At 36.6% G+C, this 18053-nt stretch overlaps 1 protein-coding gene and 2 pseudogenes across 3 annotated transcripts in view; 1 reads left to right on the top strand and 2 right to left on the bottom strand.

Annotated features, from left to right (window-relative positions):
* Nucleotides 1–18053, bottom strand: part of LOC105468290 (dynein axonemal heavy chain 7) — a 340382-nt gene that overhangs the window by 161732 nt on the left and 160597 nt on the right. For all 3 annotated transcript variants that reach the window (XM_071073104.1, XM_071073106.1, XM_071073105.1), the window contains 4 exons: nucleotides 11169–11337; nucleotides 6647–6749; nucleotides 6399–6526; nucleotides 3–215 (listed from right to left, as the gene is read on the bottom strand). In XM_071073104.1, the coding sequence (XP_070929205.1) occupies nucleotides 3–215; nucleotides 6399–6526; nucleotides 6647–6749; nucleotides 11169–11337 (613 nt within the window). The remainder of the gene's footprint in view (nucleotides 1–2; nucleotides 216–6398; nucleotides 6527–6646; nucleotides 6750–11168; nucleotides 11338–18053) is intronic.
* On the bottom strand, nucleotides 8727–9608 carry LOC105468174 (anaphase-promoting complex subunit 15 pseudogene; annotated as a pseudogene).
* LOC105468175 (large ribosomal subunit protein uL24-like) lies at nucleotides 10653–11124 on the top strand (annotated as a pseudogene).

Genomic DNA, 18053 nt, shown 5'->3' on the forward strand with positions numbered 1-18053 from the left:
ACCTTCAGATTCCCAGCAGCAGTAAGAACTGACTTCACGGCTCTCATTCCATAGTCGTAGTGATGTTGAGATGACAACTGTTCTGAACACAAGCGATACGTAGCCACAATTTTTACTGACAGTGGCCGAGCAGTGACAAACCCACAGGAGTACAGGACTATTTCAGCAATCATGGCATAATCAGGCACCATCATTGCTACTGTGCGAAAGAGAGCCTATGGGTATGTAGAAAAGTTACTTTTAAAAGGATCATCGTAAAATAAGCTAGGCCCAGAAAGATAAATACCACACACATGTTCTCACTAATATGTGGAAGCTAACAAAGTTTGTCTCCTAAAAGTAGAGAGTAAAATAGTGGTAACTAGAGGCTGGGAAAGGTGAGGTGGGGCAATAGGGAGAGGCTGGTTAACAAATGCAAAATTTCAGGTACATAAAAGAAATAAATTCTAGCGTACTATAGCACTGTGGGGTGATTATAGTTAAAAATAATTTATTCTATATTTTTAAATAGCTAAAAGAGAAGAATTTGAATGTTTCCAACACAAAGAAATAAATATTTGAGGTGACAGATACACTATACCCTGATTTGATCATTACACATCATTTACATGCATCAAAATATCACTCTCTACTCAATAAATATACACAATTATTATATGTCAATTAAGAATAATTTTAAAAGGCAAAAATGTGTAAAGAGTTCACAAAATTAAAAAGACCACTGTAAAGATAATCATGCTCTTTATTTCATAATGTTATGACTTTATACCTTTTCTACAATAGCTTTACATTTTAATGTTCATAGTCCATTAATAATAATGTATTGTATTCTTGAAATTTGCTAAGAGAGTAGACCTTAAATGTTAAGATCTACTTAACAGAAAGAAAATAGAAAAAGTATATACATGAGGTGGTGGGTAAGTTGATTGGCTTGATTAGGGGTATTGTTACACAATGTATATGTATAGCAAAACATTGCATTGTATACCTTAAATATGTATGATGTTTATTTGTCAATCATACCTCAATAAAAACATCATTGACCTGGAAGTTTAAAAAGTAAACAAATAAACAGACAAATTCCTGGCTTCTAAAAATATAAAATAAAATAAATTTTAATGTTCAAATCATATAGATAAAAAGCAACTTAAAAAATCAAATTTCTGTTGTGGTTATATAATAAATATATCATTAGCTTTTTGTATCAATTCTCTTTCACCTAAGTGTTCAATTTCAATTTCAAATACATTATATTCTTCATGGGAAGCAACATGTTACGGAACCTCAGACTCTCCCAGGATGTTCAAATTTGGGTTTCTCATCTGGGCTGCTGAGTGTCCCCCTGTTGGGAAAGTGGGCTTCAAGCAAGGCTCTACGGGGATCTACTTAATTGTATAATCTAGAGTTTACCAGATTATGTTAGTGTTAGATAAATGATCCATTTTGAGATATTTTAAACTTTTTTGGATCTGAAGTCACAGTGTCAGTCTTTCAGCAAGCATAATAAAGGAAAGAAAACTGGAAATAAGTAATAGATAATTATTAATAGAGATAAATCAATTTTACAAATTGTAAAGATAACTTTTTCTCATGATATTTAAAATACTGAGATTATATGATGTTATATGATGGTAAGTAAACAGAACCTCAGTATTTAAAATACTGAGCTTATATGATGTTATATGATGGTAAGTAAAAGAATAAATAAGAATTTAGGTGTAGAATATTAGTGTGTATGAGGACTCATTTCAACAGCTTATGTATTAAAACATGACTGGCTTGTACAAAATATGGAAAACAATAATATTCTAAGGAAAAAAGAAGTTATTCTAGTGAATGACAATCGTAGTCAGTTCATAAATACATTCTGGGAATTAGTTGAATTACCAAAAACTCGGTAGAAAGAAAATAAGAACATCTTGCTTAAATGATCTGTTATAACTCTTCTAAGTTGAGAACAATTCAAAAATTTGTATCAAGTAAGATCCTTCTAATGTGTTGTGTTAATTACTAGCTAGAGGCTATAGTGCTGCTATTTTATCAATAAGGTTACCATTAAAGAATGGAAAGAATAAAATGTTTAAAAAATTTGAGCAAATAACTTGAAATAAAAATGCTTAAGCAAGTGTTCGAACCACTACACACATGAGGAAAAAAAGAGCACGAGAATTGCTATACACTTGGTATCTCTTTTAAGGGGTAGGTTCTCAACAACGACTTTTTTAAAGAATAAAAGAGAGAATGACTGAATTAACGAATCAGTCAGCCAGTCAACGGGGTTAGGGTGATAAAGTTTTTCTACAATATCCCAAATTACTACTAGTTTGAGGTCAACATTCAGGACTGTGTGTTATAGGTTTCCCTTTGACCACCCTAGTTACTTCACAAATATCCTATTCACCTCTTAGCACTGTTAGTCATATGGTTGTGGAAAATGGTGAAGCAGACATATTTCTGATTAGCAGAACAAAAAATAAAGTGAAGTAAAGAAGTGTCAAGGGGTATCATGATATTCCATTTATTAGGATGATCTTAACACAATGAAAAGCATCCTGAATGAAATATTTTTTAAGCCTAAACCAGTGATTCCCAAACAGGTTGTGCAGCACACAGATATACTGTAGTTTGATTTTGGATATACCAGAAATAATCTGTTGGTAATAACAGTAAGTTTGAAGATAATTTAGTGCTTTGTTAAAAAAATTAAATTGGATTCTAGCTTAACCAGTGACATAGTTTGTTGAGTGTGAAAACAAAGAGGGTACAGATCCAGGTAACATGCCAAGACTTGAGTAAATTCCAGTGCATGTAATCGATGTGAACATAATCTTCATGTTTATCTCAACAAAAACAAATGATCAAGAATAGCTGTTCTACTGCTTCTGCTCTACTGGTGGAAGAAGGAGGGTGGTACATAAGGAAATGTGTATACTTTCTGGAGCATGCTTTCAAAAGACTACATATTGGTACAATAGAAAAAATTCAAGCAATAACTTTTTACCATTTATTTTTAAGAAATTGCAAATCGATTTTAAAAATATTTTGATCTGTTCAGGAACAAGCTTGATTTTAGTTGAATGAAATGGAGGACTTAGGATCTACTTTGTTTTTTTCTCCTCAATACTATTAGTGTTTCATCCTACATATACTCTGAAAAGCTATGTATCACTTCATTGGCTTTGTGACACTAGGAGATCTAGAATGTGTCTATTTTACAGTGGCTTCTAGAAAACTATTCTACACTTGATCTTAGCCAAAAGGCCGAGAAGTGATCTAGCCAACTATTCTAAAATGATCATTGACTACTGATTCTTCAGAATAGTTTAAATCTAAAATATAGCTTCCCTAAAGTGAAGATGTATTTAAGAAACTGCTTTATTATGCAGATTGTCTAAATGTAACAGGATGTCAAAATGGGACTCTTTCCGCATGATATGACACATCAGTTACTACAGTGAGTATGATCTTCTCAACATACAAAATTTACAAAGGAAATGTCTACAACCTCGAACCCTCTCATCTACTGGTAGATGACAAAATATTTGAGAGAGGAAGGAGTTGTGAAAATATTTCTTTTGAAGGGAGCTGTCGTTATGCTCTGAGTTCCCACAACCCTCCTCACTACACCCAAGTTCTGTGAGAGCTTGGTAGATATTCCTGCATTTTGGGAGATATGGACTGGTGCCTGACTCATGTCTGAAAAAGGATAGTGACCTGTGGTAGCAGGATTAATACCCAGGGGTTGTTGGGAAAAGGATTTATGAGTGGTACACAACAAAGAAGGCCCACACTGAAGCTCTGTAAGTCCTGCCCTACATACCTCCTGGCAGAGTGAGAGCTCTCCAACAGTGAAGTTTACATGGAGTCGACCACAGAGATCCAGGCAGAGAGAAGGCAATGACAACTGGAGAAACAGAATCCATCACTCAAGCCTCAGGAATTACAAGTAGACTCCTCCTAATGGAAGAGTCCCTGAAGAACCCACGGACATGCACATTATAGGATTCAGCTATAAACCTCAGCCAAGTCCAGGGACTTCACCCAGAAGGTCAGATCTGAATTGTATATATATTTAGTGTTCACTGCTAGTTTAAAGGATGAGCATTAATTTGTCAGACAGTAAAGTGGCGGCCTAGCGGAGCACTTGAGAGAGAAAACAGCATGTAGAAAGGCAAGGGACCTTCAGAGGCTAGTGAGGCCCAGTGCAACAGACAGAGGCAGGGAAATGGCAGGATAGATGTAACTGAGTCCTCATGCCAAGGCTCTTATAGATTGTACTAAGAAATCTGAACTTTAGTCCACAAAAGGAGCCCAGAAGTTTTTTAAAGTTGAAGATTATATGATTCGATTTCTTTTGACAGACAACACCGGTAGCACTGTGATGGGGAATTCATTAGAGTGAATTTCAATAGAGAAGAAATTGATGCCAAGTCAACTATTGCAATGAGACACATGGGAGAAGAAAGAAGGCAGGGAGCAGCAAGGTGTGGCAAGGGGACCAGGTCGGTGCAGCAGGGATTGTAGGAGTTGTGTGAAATGGAAACCCTGGGCTTGGTGACTGACTGAATCACCAGGTGAAGAAGATGGAGTTGTTGAGAATGATTCTGAAGACTGGTAATGATACTTTCTGGGCCCCATCAGGTTTTTATTATTTTTTAAGGAATATGCAACTCTTCCATTTCAGACTTGTTAGGTATTTGGTATTTCCATATATACTTGAAAACAGATGCACTGTAGAAGCTTGAACCAACAAGGCTGCACAACAGGAGAAGCTATCAGAATTGAGAACAGCTTTTGGCCTCATGTAGAAGGAAAATACATTATCCCCGAGAACTACCAGGTAAGTATGTTAGCACTATTTCAACCTGCACAGTAAATAAAACTGTGGAAAGGTCTGCAGAGGGCATTAACAAATTCAACCAATAATGGCTCCCAGCTTTCTATAACAAGTTACTCAGAGATTTTTGCTTTTCCTACCTTTGCAAATTTATGCATTCAGATTGATCCTACCAAATAAAAGAGCAACATAGTGAACAAATAAAAGAACTGCAACAACAACAACAAAAAGCTTTCCAAAAGAAAATGCCAAATAAAACTTGTAAAATGCTTCTTAGATAGAAGAGGATTTACCGTTTTTCATTTGTTAATCATGCCTTCCTTCACTGAGGCAAAATACTAAAACATAAGACTTAACATATAAAGGGGCATGAAATGGAAATACAAAAACACTTGGCAGCAATTAGTCATATCAAGTCTTTTTGGTGGAAAAGAAAAACTGCTCATTTAGTCTGGGAAGCTGTCAGTCTAAGCAGGTGAAGTGTGGAAGTAATATAGGATATAGTCAGGAGATTTGGTTTTGGATCCACAATTACTATTGCATTATTCTTCAACACTGCTGTCTGTATATGTGCCATACATATGCAATTCATCAGAAAAGGATATAAAATTGTTAACCAAAATATGGGGAAAATATTTTACTAATAATCAAATAAAATGGTGTTTGTTTTTTTTTTTAAAGTCTGGTCAATTCAAGAAAGTGTTTTGTTCTTTTTCATTAAAAAATTAATGCTGGGTGTCAATGAAAATTGAGAATTGATACGGGATGAAAATCACTTCAACCTGTCTTGAAGCACAATTTAGCAACAAATACCTTGGTCCTATGACTCCATCTAAAGAAATATTTCAAAATAGAGAAAAGCCTTTAGTAAAAACTACTCATCGTGATATTATTTATAACACAGGAAAACTGAAAGCAAACTGAATGTCCAAAAGTAAGCTACAGTTTGGTAAATGTATTAATAGTTTGAATTATGCTTATAAAGATGGGAACATGTTCATGTTATAATATTAACATGAAAAAAACCCACCCAGCATACACAATAGTGTGCTTCCAGCATTGTAAAAAGGCATTTAAATTAGGGGGACACAATATATAGTAAGCAGTAGAATGGGTACCCCATTAGTAGTTTTCTATATTTTGTAATTTTTCACAGTTAGCACTATTTTAAAAATAAATATTTTCGGAATTGTTCCTGGTGTGGATATTTACTCTATAAAGATGCTCAAAGCTTTAAAAATTGCTTTCTAAAACAATTTTCTAAAATATTATAACTAAAACAAAATATTTTACATAAACTCGAGGATAGCATATTCTTTCTTTTCACACACACACACACACACTTTTTAAATATTTTATTTATTTTATTATTTTTTTTAAGAGACAAAGTCTCACTATGCCCAGGCTGGTCTGAAACACCTGAGCTCAAGTGAGCCTCCCACCACCTCATCCTCCCAAAGTGCTAGGATGATAGGCGTGAGCCACCACACCGGGCCCTTTTCATACATTAACTTTGTAAATTATAGAGAAGAAACAGATTATATAGTAACTCCTTCCATACCTTCAGGTTATCTGGCAGTTCTGATCGCCCAGCATACCCAGGGTTCATTGTTATAAAGACAGCACACGTGGGGTCAAGTTTTAGTTCAGTTCCTTCAAACATCAGTATATCAGTACCTGCATTAATACCTGTAGGTAATCAGGAATTAAAGGACTTAGTAACACCGCATATAAACATGAGCTGTGCCATTCATTACCTCTCATATTTCTTTTATTTTCACATAATGCAAAGACAAACTAGTCCATTACCTCTTTGGATAGTAAGAATTTGTTGAGCAACCACAGAGAGTACTTCCAAATCAATTCTGTTAAACTCATCAAAGCAAGCCCAGGCTCCACATGATAACAGTCCCTATGAGAAAAGAGTAATGAAAATTTTTGACTTTATCTGATTCAATATTGCATTGAAATGTTGTATTTTCACCTGATCTTTTCTAGGATTTAATATCCTGTCAAGGAAATTGCTTATTCGCCTTTATCTTTAAAGACAGCTGATTTTTTCATTACCAATTCATTATACTGCATGAATAAAAGAGTTTGATCAATTGGAAAATTTTCCAATTAACATTTTTCTCCTTTCTGCATTTTTTTTTAGCATTTAGACATACACCTATAATCTCAAAGCCTTTCCTGCTTTTTATTTACAAGTTGATTTTATTTGCTTACTCCACATGGATTTTATAGCATAGGTTATAATAACCATTTAAATAAGATGACTTCTGTTGTGAATGAGACTGCCTTGTGGTTTGAGCACCTTAATAGCCAACTACCATAGTTTAAGGCCCTGGTTTACAGTCCTAACCCACAGCTACCTCACAGATATGTACTATTTTATCATAAGGAAAAACTGGAAAATCAAGCATAAGTAGTTTCATCTGAATTCAGATTTACTTTTAAAAACATCAAACGATTCAACAAATATGTACTGAACATATATTTTATAGATTGTGTGTGTGCGCATGCAAGCACACACGTGCATGTGTTACATCAAGTACATTGTATGTGCCAACCGTGACTCATAGCACTTTGTTTGTATCTTTTATGCAAGGACACTTTTAAGGCTATACCATATGAGATGTTAAATAATTAGCACAAAGCCACACAGATTATAGCAGCTGACCTTGGATTTTTACACATTTCATTCTTCTGAACCACACTGGATTGTACACGACTTCTATGCATGTCAAAGAATAGTACATTCTCATTAGTTGGAGAAGACTCTATAAATGACTTTGACCTCTTATGCATGACAACAAATCACAGAGAATAGAATGCTTTGGAAGTCATATTCAAGCGTTATATAAATTTTGAGAGTCTTGATAATAAAAATCATGCCTTTCTAATATTCTACCCCCATTATCCAGCACAATCCCAACACAAAGAAGCTATTTACAAATACTTACAAATAAGCAAATTTAATATAAGTTTATGACTCTAAATAAAATAATTAAGATAGTCATTACATAGATTCAAAAACTGAGCAATATACACCAACATTTCTTTAGACATTTAAGAATGCAATGGCTATTCAAATTGCATGTAGAATTCTTTAGTTTTGTTATTTTTTCTTTTATATATCTATTTTTATTTGTACAAATTTATGGAGTATGTGTGCAATTTTGTTACATGCATAGATTGCATAGCGACTAAGTCACTATGCAATCTGGTATCCATCACTTGAATAACATACACTGGCATCATACCATTTTGCTTTCCATACCATTTTATGGTATCCATCACCTGTATAACATACACTGCATCTATGAAGTAATCTCTCATCACACACCTCTCCCACCTTCTCATCCTTCAATTTCTATCATTCTACTCTCTACACAGCCATGTGTACAGATTTCTTAGCACCCACTTATGAGTGAGAACATGGGATATTTGACTTTCTGTGCCTGGCTTGTTTCATTTAAGATAATGACTTCTAGTTCCATCCAGGTTGCTGCAAAAGACATGATTTCATTCTTTTTTATGGCTGAATAGTATTTCATTGTATAGATGTAATCCATTTTCTTTATCCATTTCTCCACTGAAGGACACTTAGTTTGATTCCGTATCTTTGGTATTGGGAATAGTGCTCATTTCAACGAAGTTGTAAATCATTACAAAGAATGAATTAAAATGTTAGTTGGTCATTTAAATGTTTTCTTGATATTTTATTAATTACAATTTTGAGCTTTTAAACGTTCTAATTCTAATTGTTTCAGTATCACAAATGTAGAATAATCAAACTCCAGATCAGTCATATTCTAGCCAGGAACAGTTTACAGCATGAGTTAGGGGTGGTATATTCTATTTTGCTAGTTTTTAAATCTTTTTTAAAGTTAACTTTTTCTGGAGAAAATTTAGAAAAGTAAATATTCTAGAATCTTTATTTTATTTATTTATTTATTTTTGGAAAATCACTCCTTTCTCTTTATTAAAGAAACTTAGAAAGAGACCAGACCTGCCAATCAAGGGGTGAGGTACTGGCCAGGAAGGTGGAGTGGGGCTCAGGCCCTGGGGATTTCAAGTGCAGACCAATGGACTGGGAGGGGCCAAGGAGACCAGATTCTGGCAGCAGCTAAGGAGGTGCCCAAGGGCACTTTCAGGCACTGGGGCCATCAGCTGGTTCTGTGGGCAGGGGTTGGGGGTTGGGATGCAGGGTAGTTTGGGCTGGCCTGGAATCTCTCTGAGTCCACCCTGCCTTGTCTACCTAGATCATCCACTGGTCCTGATCCTGTTGGTTGCCTTCCATGTCCACCTCATTGACCTCTCCGTCATCAGGCGACTCATTGTAGTCATTCATCTCGTCCATGTCCTGCATGTCCTCATCATCCTCTGAGTCCTCTTCACTATCCTCATCGTCTTCATCATCCTCTTCTTCCTCGTCATCACAGTGCTCTGAGGCTGGCTTGCCAAGAGGAACCAGGTTGTTGTCTTTCTCTGCCATGCTTTGGAGCCAGGCCTGATGCTGCTGTTCCTGCTGCTGCAGCTCTGTCTCTTCCACACAGGGTCGATCCAGATTAAACCACAGTGTCTCAGTCACACGAGGGAAGAGTGAGGGGAACAAAGTGGACATGGCTCCTAGATAGCTGTTTGACCTTGGCTGAGTCACTTAACCTCTCTGGGCCTCAATGTCTTCATCGTGCCGGGAGGCTGCAGCCGGCGGTGACCCGGAAGCGCGTCACTCAGCCTGAGCGGAAGAACCCCTCCAGAATCTTTAAAATGTGCTTTGCATATACATGGACACAAAGAAAAGAACAATGGACACTGGGTCCCATTTGAGGGTGGAGGGTGGGAGGAGGGTGAGGATTGAAAAACTACCTATTGGCTATTATGATGATTATCTGGGTGACAAAATTATCTGCACACCAGATAAACTCTCGCAACACACAATCTGCCCATGTAACAAACCTGCACCTGTACCCCTGGAATCTAAAATAAAAATTGGAAATAAAAATAAAATAAAATGTGCTTTGAAAAATTACAGAAAAATATAAATAAATATATAATTTCCAGTGGATCATTTTGTGTTCAGTTGTGTCACCTAACATTTTAAGGAATGACAGGCTATAGCCACAAGCTGCTGAAATGATCAGATGTTTACAGGTTTATAGGCAGGGACTTGGTATCTCTAATTCCACCTTTTGAAGCTCATGGACTGACAAGAGTAAGAATCTAACTTAGAATTAAAAAAAAGTAATACACTGATTTGATCTTTATAAATTATTAAATTATCACATGTAACCTGAAAATATGTACATCTATAATGCATAAATAAAAATAAATTTTTAAAAAGAAAAACAAATAATAAAACTTAAGATTTCAAGTTCACTGAAATGATTGATTAGAATATGTCTATAAAAGTAAATTACTGACTCTAAATAACGTCTCAATAACAAGATCAACAGGTTAAAGATGTCTTTAGAATCCCACAACCTTTACACGATGCAATCGTTCTCAAACTCTTATCTGCTCCAACGTATTTAAGGGACACCACTTACTCCAACCAATAATAATGATTTGTTACAGTAGGGACTGGAGAGGGAAGTAGAGCTTCTCTGCAAATAGGGTTTGGCTATAACCTTACTTCCTTTAAGAATTATTGAGATAGTGCTTCAATTTTTACTTTTACTTAAGTTACAGTAAACCTTTTACTTGTATTCAATTATGTTGCATCATAAATGGCCATCTCTGATCAGTTATCCTGTTGTAAAGAAATGAGGAGTTCCCTTTTGCAGCCATCACCGAAGCGGGAGCGGCCAAAATGAAGTTTAATCCCTTTGTGACTTCCAACTGAAGCAAGAATCGCAAAAGGCATTTCAATGCACCTTCCCACATTCGCAGGAAGATTATGTCTTCCCCTCTTTCCAAAGAGCTGAGACAGAAGTACAATGTGCGATCCATGCCCATCCGAAAGGATGATGAAGTTCAGGTTGTACGAGGACACTATAAAGGTCAGCAAATTGGCAAAGTAGTCCAGGTTTACAGGAAGAAGTATGTTATCAACATTGAACGGGTGCAGCGGGAAAAGGCTAATGGCACAACGGTCCACGTAGGCATTCACCCCAGCAAGGTGGTTATCACTAGGCTAAAACTGCATAAAGACCGCAAAAAGATCCTTGAACGGAAAGCCAAATCTCGCCAAGTAGGAAAGGAAAAGGGCAAATACAAGGAAGAAACAATTGAGAAGATGCAGGAATGAAGTAATCTTATATAAAAGCTTTGATTAAAACTTGAAACAAAGAAAAAAAAAAAAAAGAACTGAGGAGTTAATTCAAACCTTAAAGAATTTTCCCAAAGCCAAATAATCCAACCCATCAGAGCAGTTGAAAACAACACATTGTTTGGCTACAGCTTTTGCCAAATCCTTGGTAGTTTCAGTCTTCCCAGTGCCAGCTGGACCCTCAGGTGCTCCTCCAAGGTGCAAATGAAGGGCTCCAAATAAGGTTCTGAAACATATGAAATAGACATTCTTTGTAGAATAATGTGATTGTTTTCCATGCACATGCCAAGAAGAGAAAAAGGTTACATTGAGAACCAAACCTCCAACTTCCTCTTTGATTTCTTCCTTCCCAGTAACCTCTGAAAATCCCTGATAGTTCATTATTTTGTCTGTTATTATATTTTATTTCTGAATAGCTATATATATGCCACATTGAGAACAAATTCACTTTTGAAATTTAATGTTGACTTCTGGCCAATATGAGAATTCAGCTGACCTTGAATCCCCCAATTCTCCAACTATAAGCACATGGAAATATTACAGAAAAGAAAACAAATAATAATTTAAAACACATGGCCAGTTTTGAAAGAATGAAAAGAAAATTACCAATGAAGAAGGAATGCAAAGCTGGAGAATTAGACATTAAAAGATTGTTTTGGGATCGGTATATAAATAAATGCGTATATTTATGCTCAGATAGAAACAGAAAATAAACCCTCAGAAGTGAGCAACGTGGGGAGCTGGCATGGATCCACCTGTATAAATCTAGAAGTCTTGAAAGGCTGCCTTGTCTCTAAATGCAAACTAAAATCACTCCAGCAACTTACTGGAGAGAGACAAACAAGAGTCAATTACGGAAGAGACAAGGAAGCCTACCCTTTATGCAGGGCCTGATGAAAAGCTTGTATCGTTCGTGCAGGGAAAGAGGTCCAAGTTTCTACTAGTCATGGGTACATTAATCCAAAATGGTAACATTTTCTTCTGAACCAGAAAAAACTCTAGAGTCCTCCTCAGAGATAAATATGAAACTGCTCCTTATGGACACCTCCACAGGTGACAACATGCAAGCCTGGGGAAACAATCACTATTAAAACGAGCTCACAGTTCAAACAGGAGAGAGAGATCAGAGTTAGGAGACAGACTTGCTGTGGCAAAAGCAGATGGACAAAGAGTGTTATTATATAAATGGCGTCCTACCCTCTATGGTATCCTGGTGGCCTGTTAAATGAGATTTTAAATATAAAGCAACAGATACCAAAAAATTGTGAGAGAAAAACAGAAGCCAATTTTATAAATGAGACAATTTGAAACTCTAGCAATAAAAATATAATTTAAAAACTCAGTGAATAAGTTAAATAGCAGAATAAACATAAAGAAACAGAAAATTATGCACTAAAAATTACTCAAAGAGATACAGAGACTGAATGTAAGCAAAGTTAAGAGAAATAGGAGGAAGAAAATGGGGAAGAAGCAAAATTTAAACAGCAATGGCTGATAATTTTTCAGAATTCAAGAAAAACATGAATGGAAAAAGGCCCAAATAGGATAAATAAAAACTAATCTACATCTAGTAACATTACAATGAACATCAACAATAAAGAGAAATCTTAAAAACTGTAACAGAGAGAAGAAAATTACCTACAAAAGAATAACGGGGACTTAGCAGCAGTAGTAATGGATGCCAGGAGAAGAACGAGTTTTAAGGGCTGAGGGAACACTGTTCATCTACACTTCTATACCTAGCTAATCTGTCATTTAATAATTGAGCAAAGACACACAAGGAAGCATTTTTAGACAAAGACTGATAGAGCTCATTACTTGCAAAGCCTCCCTGGAACAATTACTAGAAGACATTGCCTAGTAAGGGGAAGAAAATTAAAACAAAAGTAAGGCAAAGCAAGAAGCACTGGTGAGTAAAGAAAATGATAAAACATTTTTGGTAAACCTGTATATTAATAGTAAAAAATATGTAACACTCTATTTAATAGGGTTCTTTCTTGGAATTTTGACTAAAGCCCCAAGCTGAGAACAATAAGTACCAGCTCATCTTATCTTATAGATGGTGAAGTTGGTTTGGAACATTAGCATATAAAAATTAGATAAGAAGACCGTAAGTGAGTGATCAGGAGTGAGGACTTCTTTAGAAAGAATCATTTGTGTGTTGTGTTTTTTACCTCTCTCTGTATGGTGGAAGAAAGAGCAGCACTTTTCCCTCTCCCAAGCTAACTGAGGGGCCTTTGAGACTACTCAGAAAGCTCGACACACCATCCACCCCCTGAATTTTCTAGAGCACAGAAACTGAGTGCTGACTCACAACCAAAAACATTTCAAGCTGAAAAGATGCCTGCAGCTTCTCCTGATGGCAGAATGGGAGAAAAGAAACAGAGAGATGTGTTCCCACTGCTGGCAAAACAAACGTGTGTCTATCACCTGGCCAGGTCCAGATCCCAAGAGCCAGATTTGAGTCACACTGAATGGGACCCTATGCAGGAGGCCCATCTGAAACAGGAGAAAATCCCCAAAAGAGGGTCTGCGTGTGGTGAGCCTCAGAGGCTGAAGCAAAAGCCACCAGCGGCCAGCCCGAGAAGGCATTTTCCAAAAGTGGGAGAATCCAGTCACTTCAGGGGCTTTAAGGAACCCGCATAAACATCCCTTGGAAGATCCGGCACATCTGGGCTTGTGCCATCACCAAGACATCACTAAACAGCCAAGAGATAGTTGTCACACAAGACACTTGTCACATATAAACCTAGTTCTCTGTTTCTGTTTTCTCCCCTTCAACCTCTAATACTGGGCGAAGCAAAAGATAAGCTATTGAGAGATGAAACCAAGGATAGGGATAAAAGTAGCTAAAAACTGACCACATCTATTTTCCAAATTCAGGCTCTCAGCCTGAGTCAGACTTGAGCTGAGGGAGAAGGAAGCTTTAAATTGGATGGGAGCTATTATTAATTTTGATATTAGACGTAAGTGGACTTTTATTATTTTAAAAAATGATATTTATAATTAATATTTTAGAGTGACCAGAAAAGCTAGGGAATCTACCCTAGATTTCATTCAGGAATGAGAAATATTTATATAATAGAGCAACTTTAAAAGAACAGTAATAAGAAAGAATAAAATTGCTTTCTGCTTGCATCCTAAAACTGGTTTATTCAATAGACTAGTTAAAATGACTAATTTTCAGGAAAGAAATTTAAAAACAAAGTTTAATTTAGTATTTGACAATAATTTGGAATATAAGAGATAGGAACCTGAAGTTAAAGTAAAGACATTTTATTATTCAGAAAGAGAATAGAGATATTTATTAACTTTAGGCTTTATTAAGCGAAACAGGCATTCGTTAAATGTAAGATAACCTTTAAGAGAATAGAAACAGCACCCTATATCATAGCCCATATCATATCCCATGTTATATCCATATCAAATGAGATAAATTAATAAAGAAAACTCAATCACATTACAGGCGTGCACCACCATGCCCCACTAATTTTTGTATTTTTAGTAGAGACAGGTTTTCACCATGTTGGCCAGGCTAGTCTCAAACCCCTAACCTCAGGTAATCCTAACCTCAGTCTTCCATAGTGCTGGGTTTACAGGTGTAAGCCACCATACCTGGCCAAAACATTGACAATTCTAATCATTCTCTAGGAAACAATATAATTTAAAACTGCTTTTCAGTTTATGGATATTCAATACATTTTATTAAATACCTGCTTTATGCCAGGAAATGAGTTGGTGCTGGGGGGGGGGAGAAAAATAGGACACAATCTTTGTAGTCTATGAAAAGACTACAATAAAGAATATCAGATATATCAAATATATTTTCAATCCGTTATGATGAGTGCTATGACAGAAGAAGATACATGCTGCTTCTGTCTCAGTGATGCTTCTTCTGAAGATACATGCTTCTTCATTCTCAGTGACGAGAATCACTGAGGACAGATTCTTAATGTAGGGAATGTCAGAGAAAAGCTACCCATAAAAGATGATGTTCCAAAGGATTAAGTAGGAGTTAATTGTATTTATTGAGGAACAAAAGAAAGGGAGAGAATTTGCCAGGAAAACGAGAGGCTGTGTGCACAGGTAGTGAGTGAAGAAGTAGAATGGTATGCATAAGAAAGAGTTTGGTGTTACTGGAATATTGAGTTCAATAGACAGATTATATTGCACCTCATATGCTATATTAGAACTTAAAAAACTTAAAAAATTGGGAAGATATTAAGCAGCTAATAGGATGGTGCTATTAGAGCCAGGAGAAGAAAACAGTGTTGAGCAGAATCTTTCTATCCTTCCTCTCTTCTTGACTATATCAACCATATGAAGGAAACTTATACCCAAACTTCTAATTTCTCACTCCATCCATATTGTACTTAGGAGGTCAATTCCTGGCATGAGTGGTACCCTGTTTAAGCAGTGGTTGGAGTCACTGTGTGGCTCTCATTCCCCATCTGCAACTGGATGAATTGGACCCACTATACTTGGATTCAGTTCTTCAGCCATATGGAAAGCAAGCTTAGCTTTAAGGAGGAGGAAATAGCCATCTTCAAGCTAGGCTACATTCTTCGATCCAGATTATACATGAGAGCTCTGAATTGAGGATCAGATAATTGCTCAGCCACTTACAAACTAAGACTTTATTTTTCATTACTTTAGCTCTTTAGGTGCTCTGAAAGGAAGAAAAATGTAGATTCCAAATTCCTAACACATATTTAAGAAACATTTCTAAAATAAAATCAGATATTTGACAAAGGAACAAGGGCAATTTTATGGAGAACAGATAGTCTTTTCAACAAATGGTGGTGAAACAACTGGAAAAAGTGAATCTAAACACAAAATTAATTCAAAATGGATCACAGACTTAAATGTAAAACTTAAAACTGTACAAGTTTAACAGGTATATGATCTCCTAGGGACATTCAGCTGGTAAGGGAAGCACACCTCAAGTAAGCATGGGTACAACTCCAGTAAACACACTGCACATGCTCCCCTCCCAAGTGCTGGCAGGCCACTGCACAGGTGGACAGCCCACTCCAAGAGAAGAATCATGGGAGAAAGAACACAAGACCACAGAGGCACGTCAAGTCAGAAGGTCAAACCGTGCACCTGTCTTTCAAGTTGCCCACTTGGCCCTCTTCCAAGTGTACTTTCCTTCCTCTTGTTTCTGCTCTAGAGCTTTTAAATAAACTTTTACTCCTGTTCTAAAACTTGCCTCAGTTTCTCTTTCTGCCTTATGCCCTTCCATCAAATTCTTTCTTCTGAGGAGGCAGGAATTGAGGTTGCTTCAGACCTGCGTGGATTCACCACCAGTAACATGGTGTCTTTATAATGGCTCACTACAGCCTCAACTCCTGGGCTCAAGTGATCCTCCTGCCTCAGCCTTCAATGTAGCTAGGACTAAAGGTGTGCACCACCATACTTGGCCATTTTTGTTTTGTTTTGTTTGTTAGTTAATTTTTTGTAGAGATGGGAGTTTTGCTATGTTGCCCAGACTGGTCTTGAATTCTTGGTGTCAAGTGATCCTCCTCCTTTGGCCTCCCAAAGTGCTGGGATTATAGGTGTGAGCTACTGCACTCAGTCAAAAGATAGTATTTAGACAATAAAAACACAAGCTACATACTGGAAGGAAATATTTGCAGAAATGCATATCAGATAAAGGACTTGTATTCAAAACATACAAAGAACACTTAAAACTTGACAAAAGAAAAATAACCCAATTACAAAATGGACAAAAGATCTGAACAAACACCTCACCAAAAGAGATATCCATATAAAAATAAGCATATGAAAAGATGCTCAACATCATATATCATTAGGAAACTGCAAAAAAGCAAAATGAGATGCAACTACACACCTATTAGAATGACTAAAATCAAAAGCATTGACAACACCAAATGCTGGCAAGATGTGGAATAACAGAGATTCTCATTCATTGCTGGTGGCAATGCAAATGGAGTTCCAAAGTACAGCCACTTTGGGAGGCAATCTAGCAGTTTCTCACAAAGCTAAACATAGGCTTAGTGCATGATCCAGCAATCATGCTTCTAGTTATTTACCCAAATGAGTTTAAAACTTATGTCCACCCAAAAACCTGCACAAGAATATTTGCAGCAGCTTTATTTATAATCACTGAAATTTGGAAGCAACCAAGATGTCCTTCAACAGGTGAACAGATAAACTGTGTTACACCCATATAATAGAGTATTATTCATCAATAAAAATAAATGTGTTATCAAGCTGCAAAAAGACATGGAGGAACCTTAAATGCACATTGCTAAGTGAAAAGAGACAGTATATATAATTTCAGGTACTATATGACACTTTGGAATAGATATATGACAAAAATGGTCAGTGATCGCCAGAGATTCTGGGGGAGGGGAGGAGGAAATTATATGTGGAGCATGGGGGCATTTTTAGGGCAGTAAAATTATTCTTTAGTAGTGGATATATGACATTATGCATTTGTCAAAATCCACAGAACTCTACAACACAGTGGACCCTGATATAAATTGTATAAATTGTGAACTTTAGTTAACAGGCATGTATCAATATTGGTTTATCAATTGTAACAAATGTACCATACTAATGAGGGATGTTGGGCCAGGCACAGTGGCTCAAATGTGTAATCCCAGCACTTTGGGAGGCTGAGGCAGGCGGATCACGAGGTCAGGAGATCAAGATGATCCTGGCCAACATGGTGAAACTCCGTCTCTACTAAAAATACAAAAATTAGCTGGGGATGGTGGCATGTGCCTGTAATCCCAGCTACTCAGGAGGCTGAGGCAGGAGAATCGCTTGAACCAGGGAGTCGGAGGTTGCAGTGAGCTGAGATCGTGTCACTGCACTCCAGCTTGGCAACAGAGCGAGACTTTGTCTCAAAAAAAAAAAAAAAGAAAGATGTTAATGGGAGAAACTGTGTAGGACAGAGAGAGGTTAAGAATT

Source organism: Macaca nemestrina, chromosome 11, assembly GCF_043159975.1.
Source record: "Macaca nemestrina isolate mMacNem1 chromosome 11, mMacNem.hap1, whole genome shotgun sequence".
NCBI classification, from domain to species: Eukaryota; Metazoa; Chordata; class Mammalia; order Primates; family Cercopithecidae; genus Macaca; species Macaca nemestrina.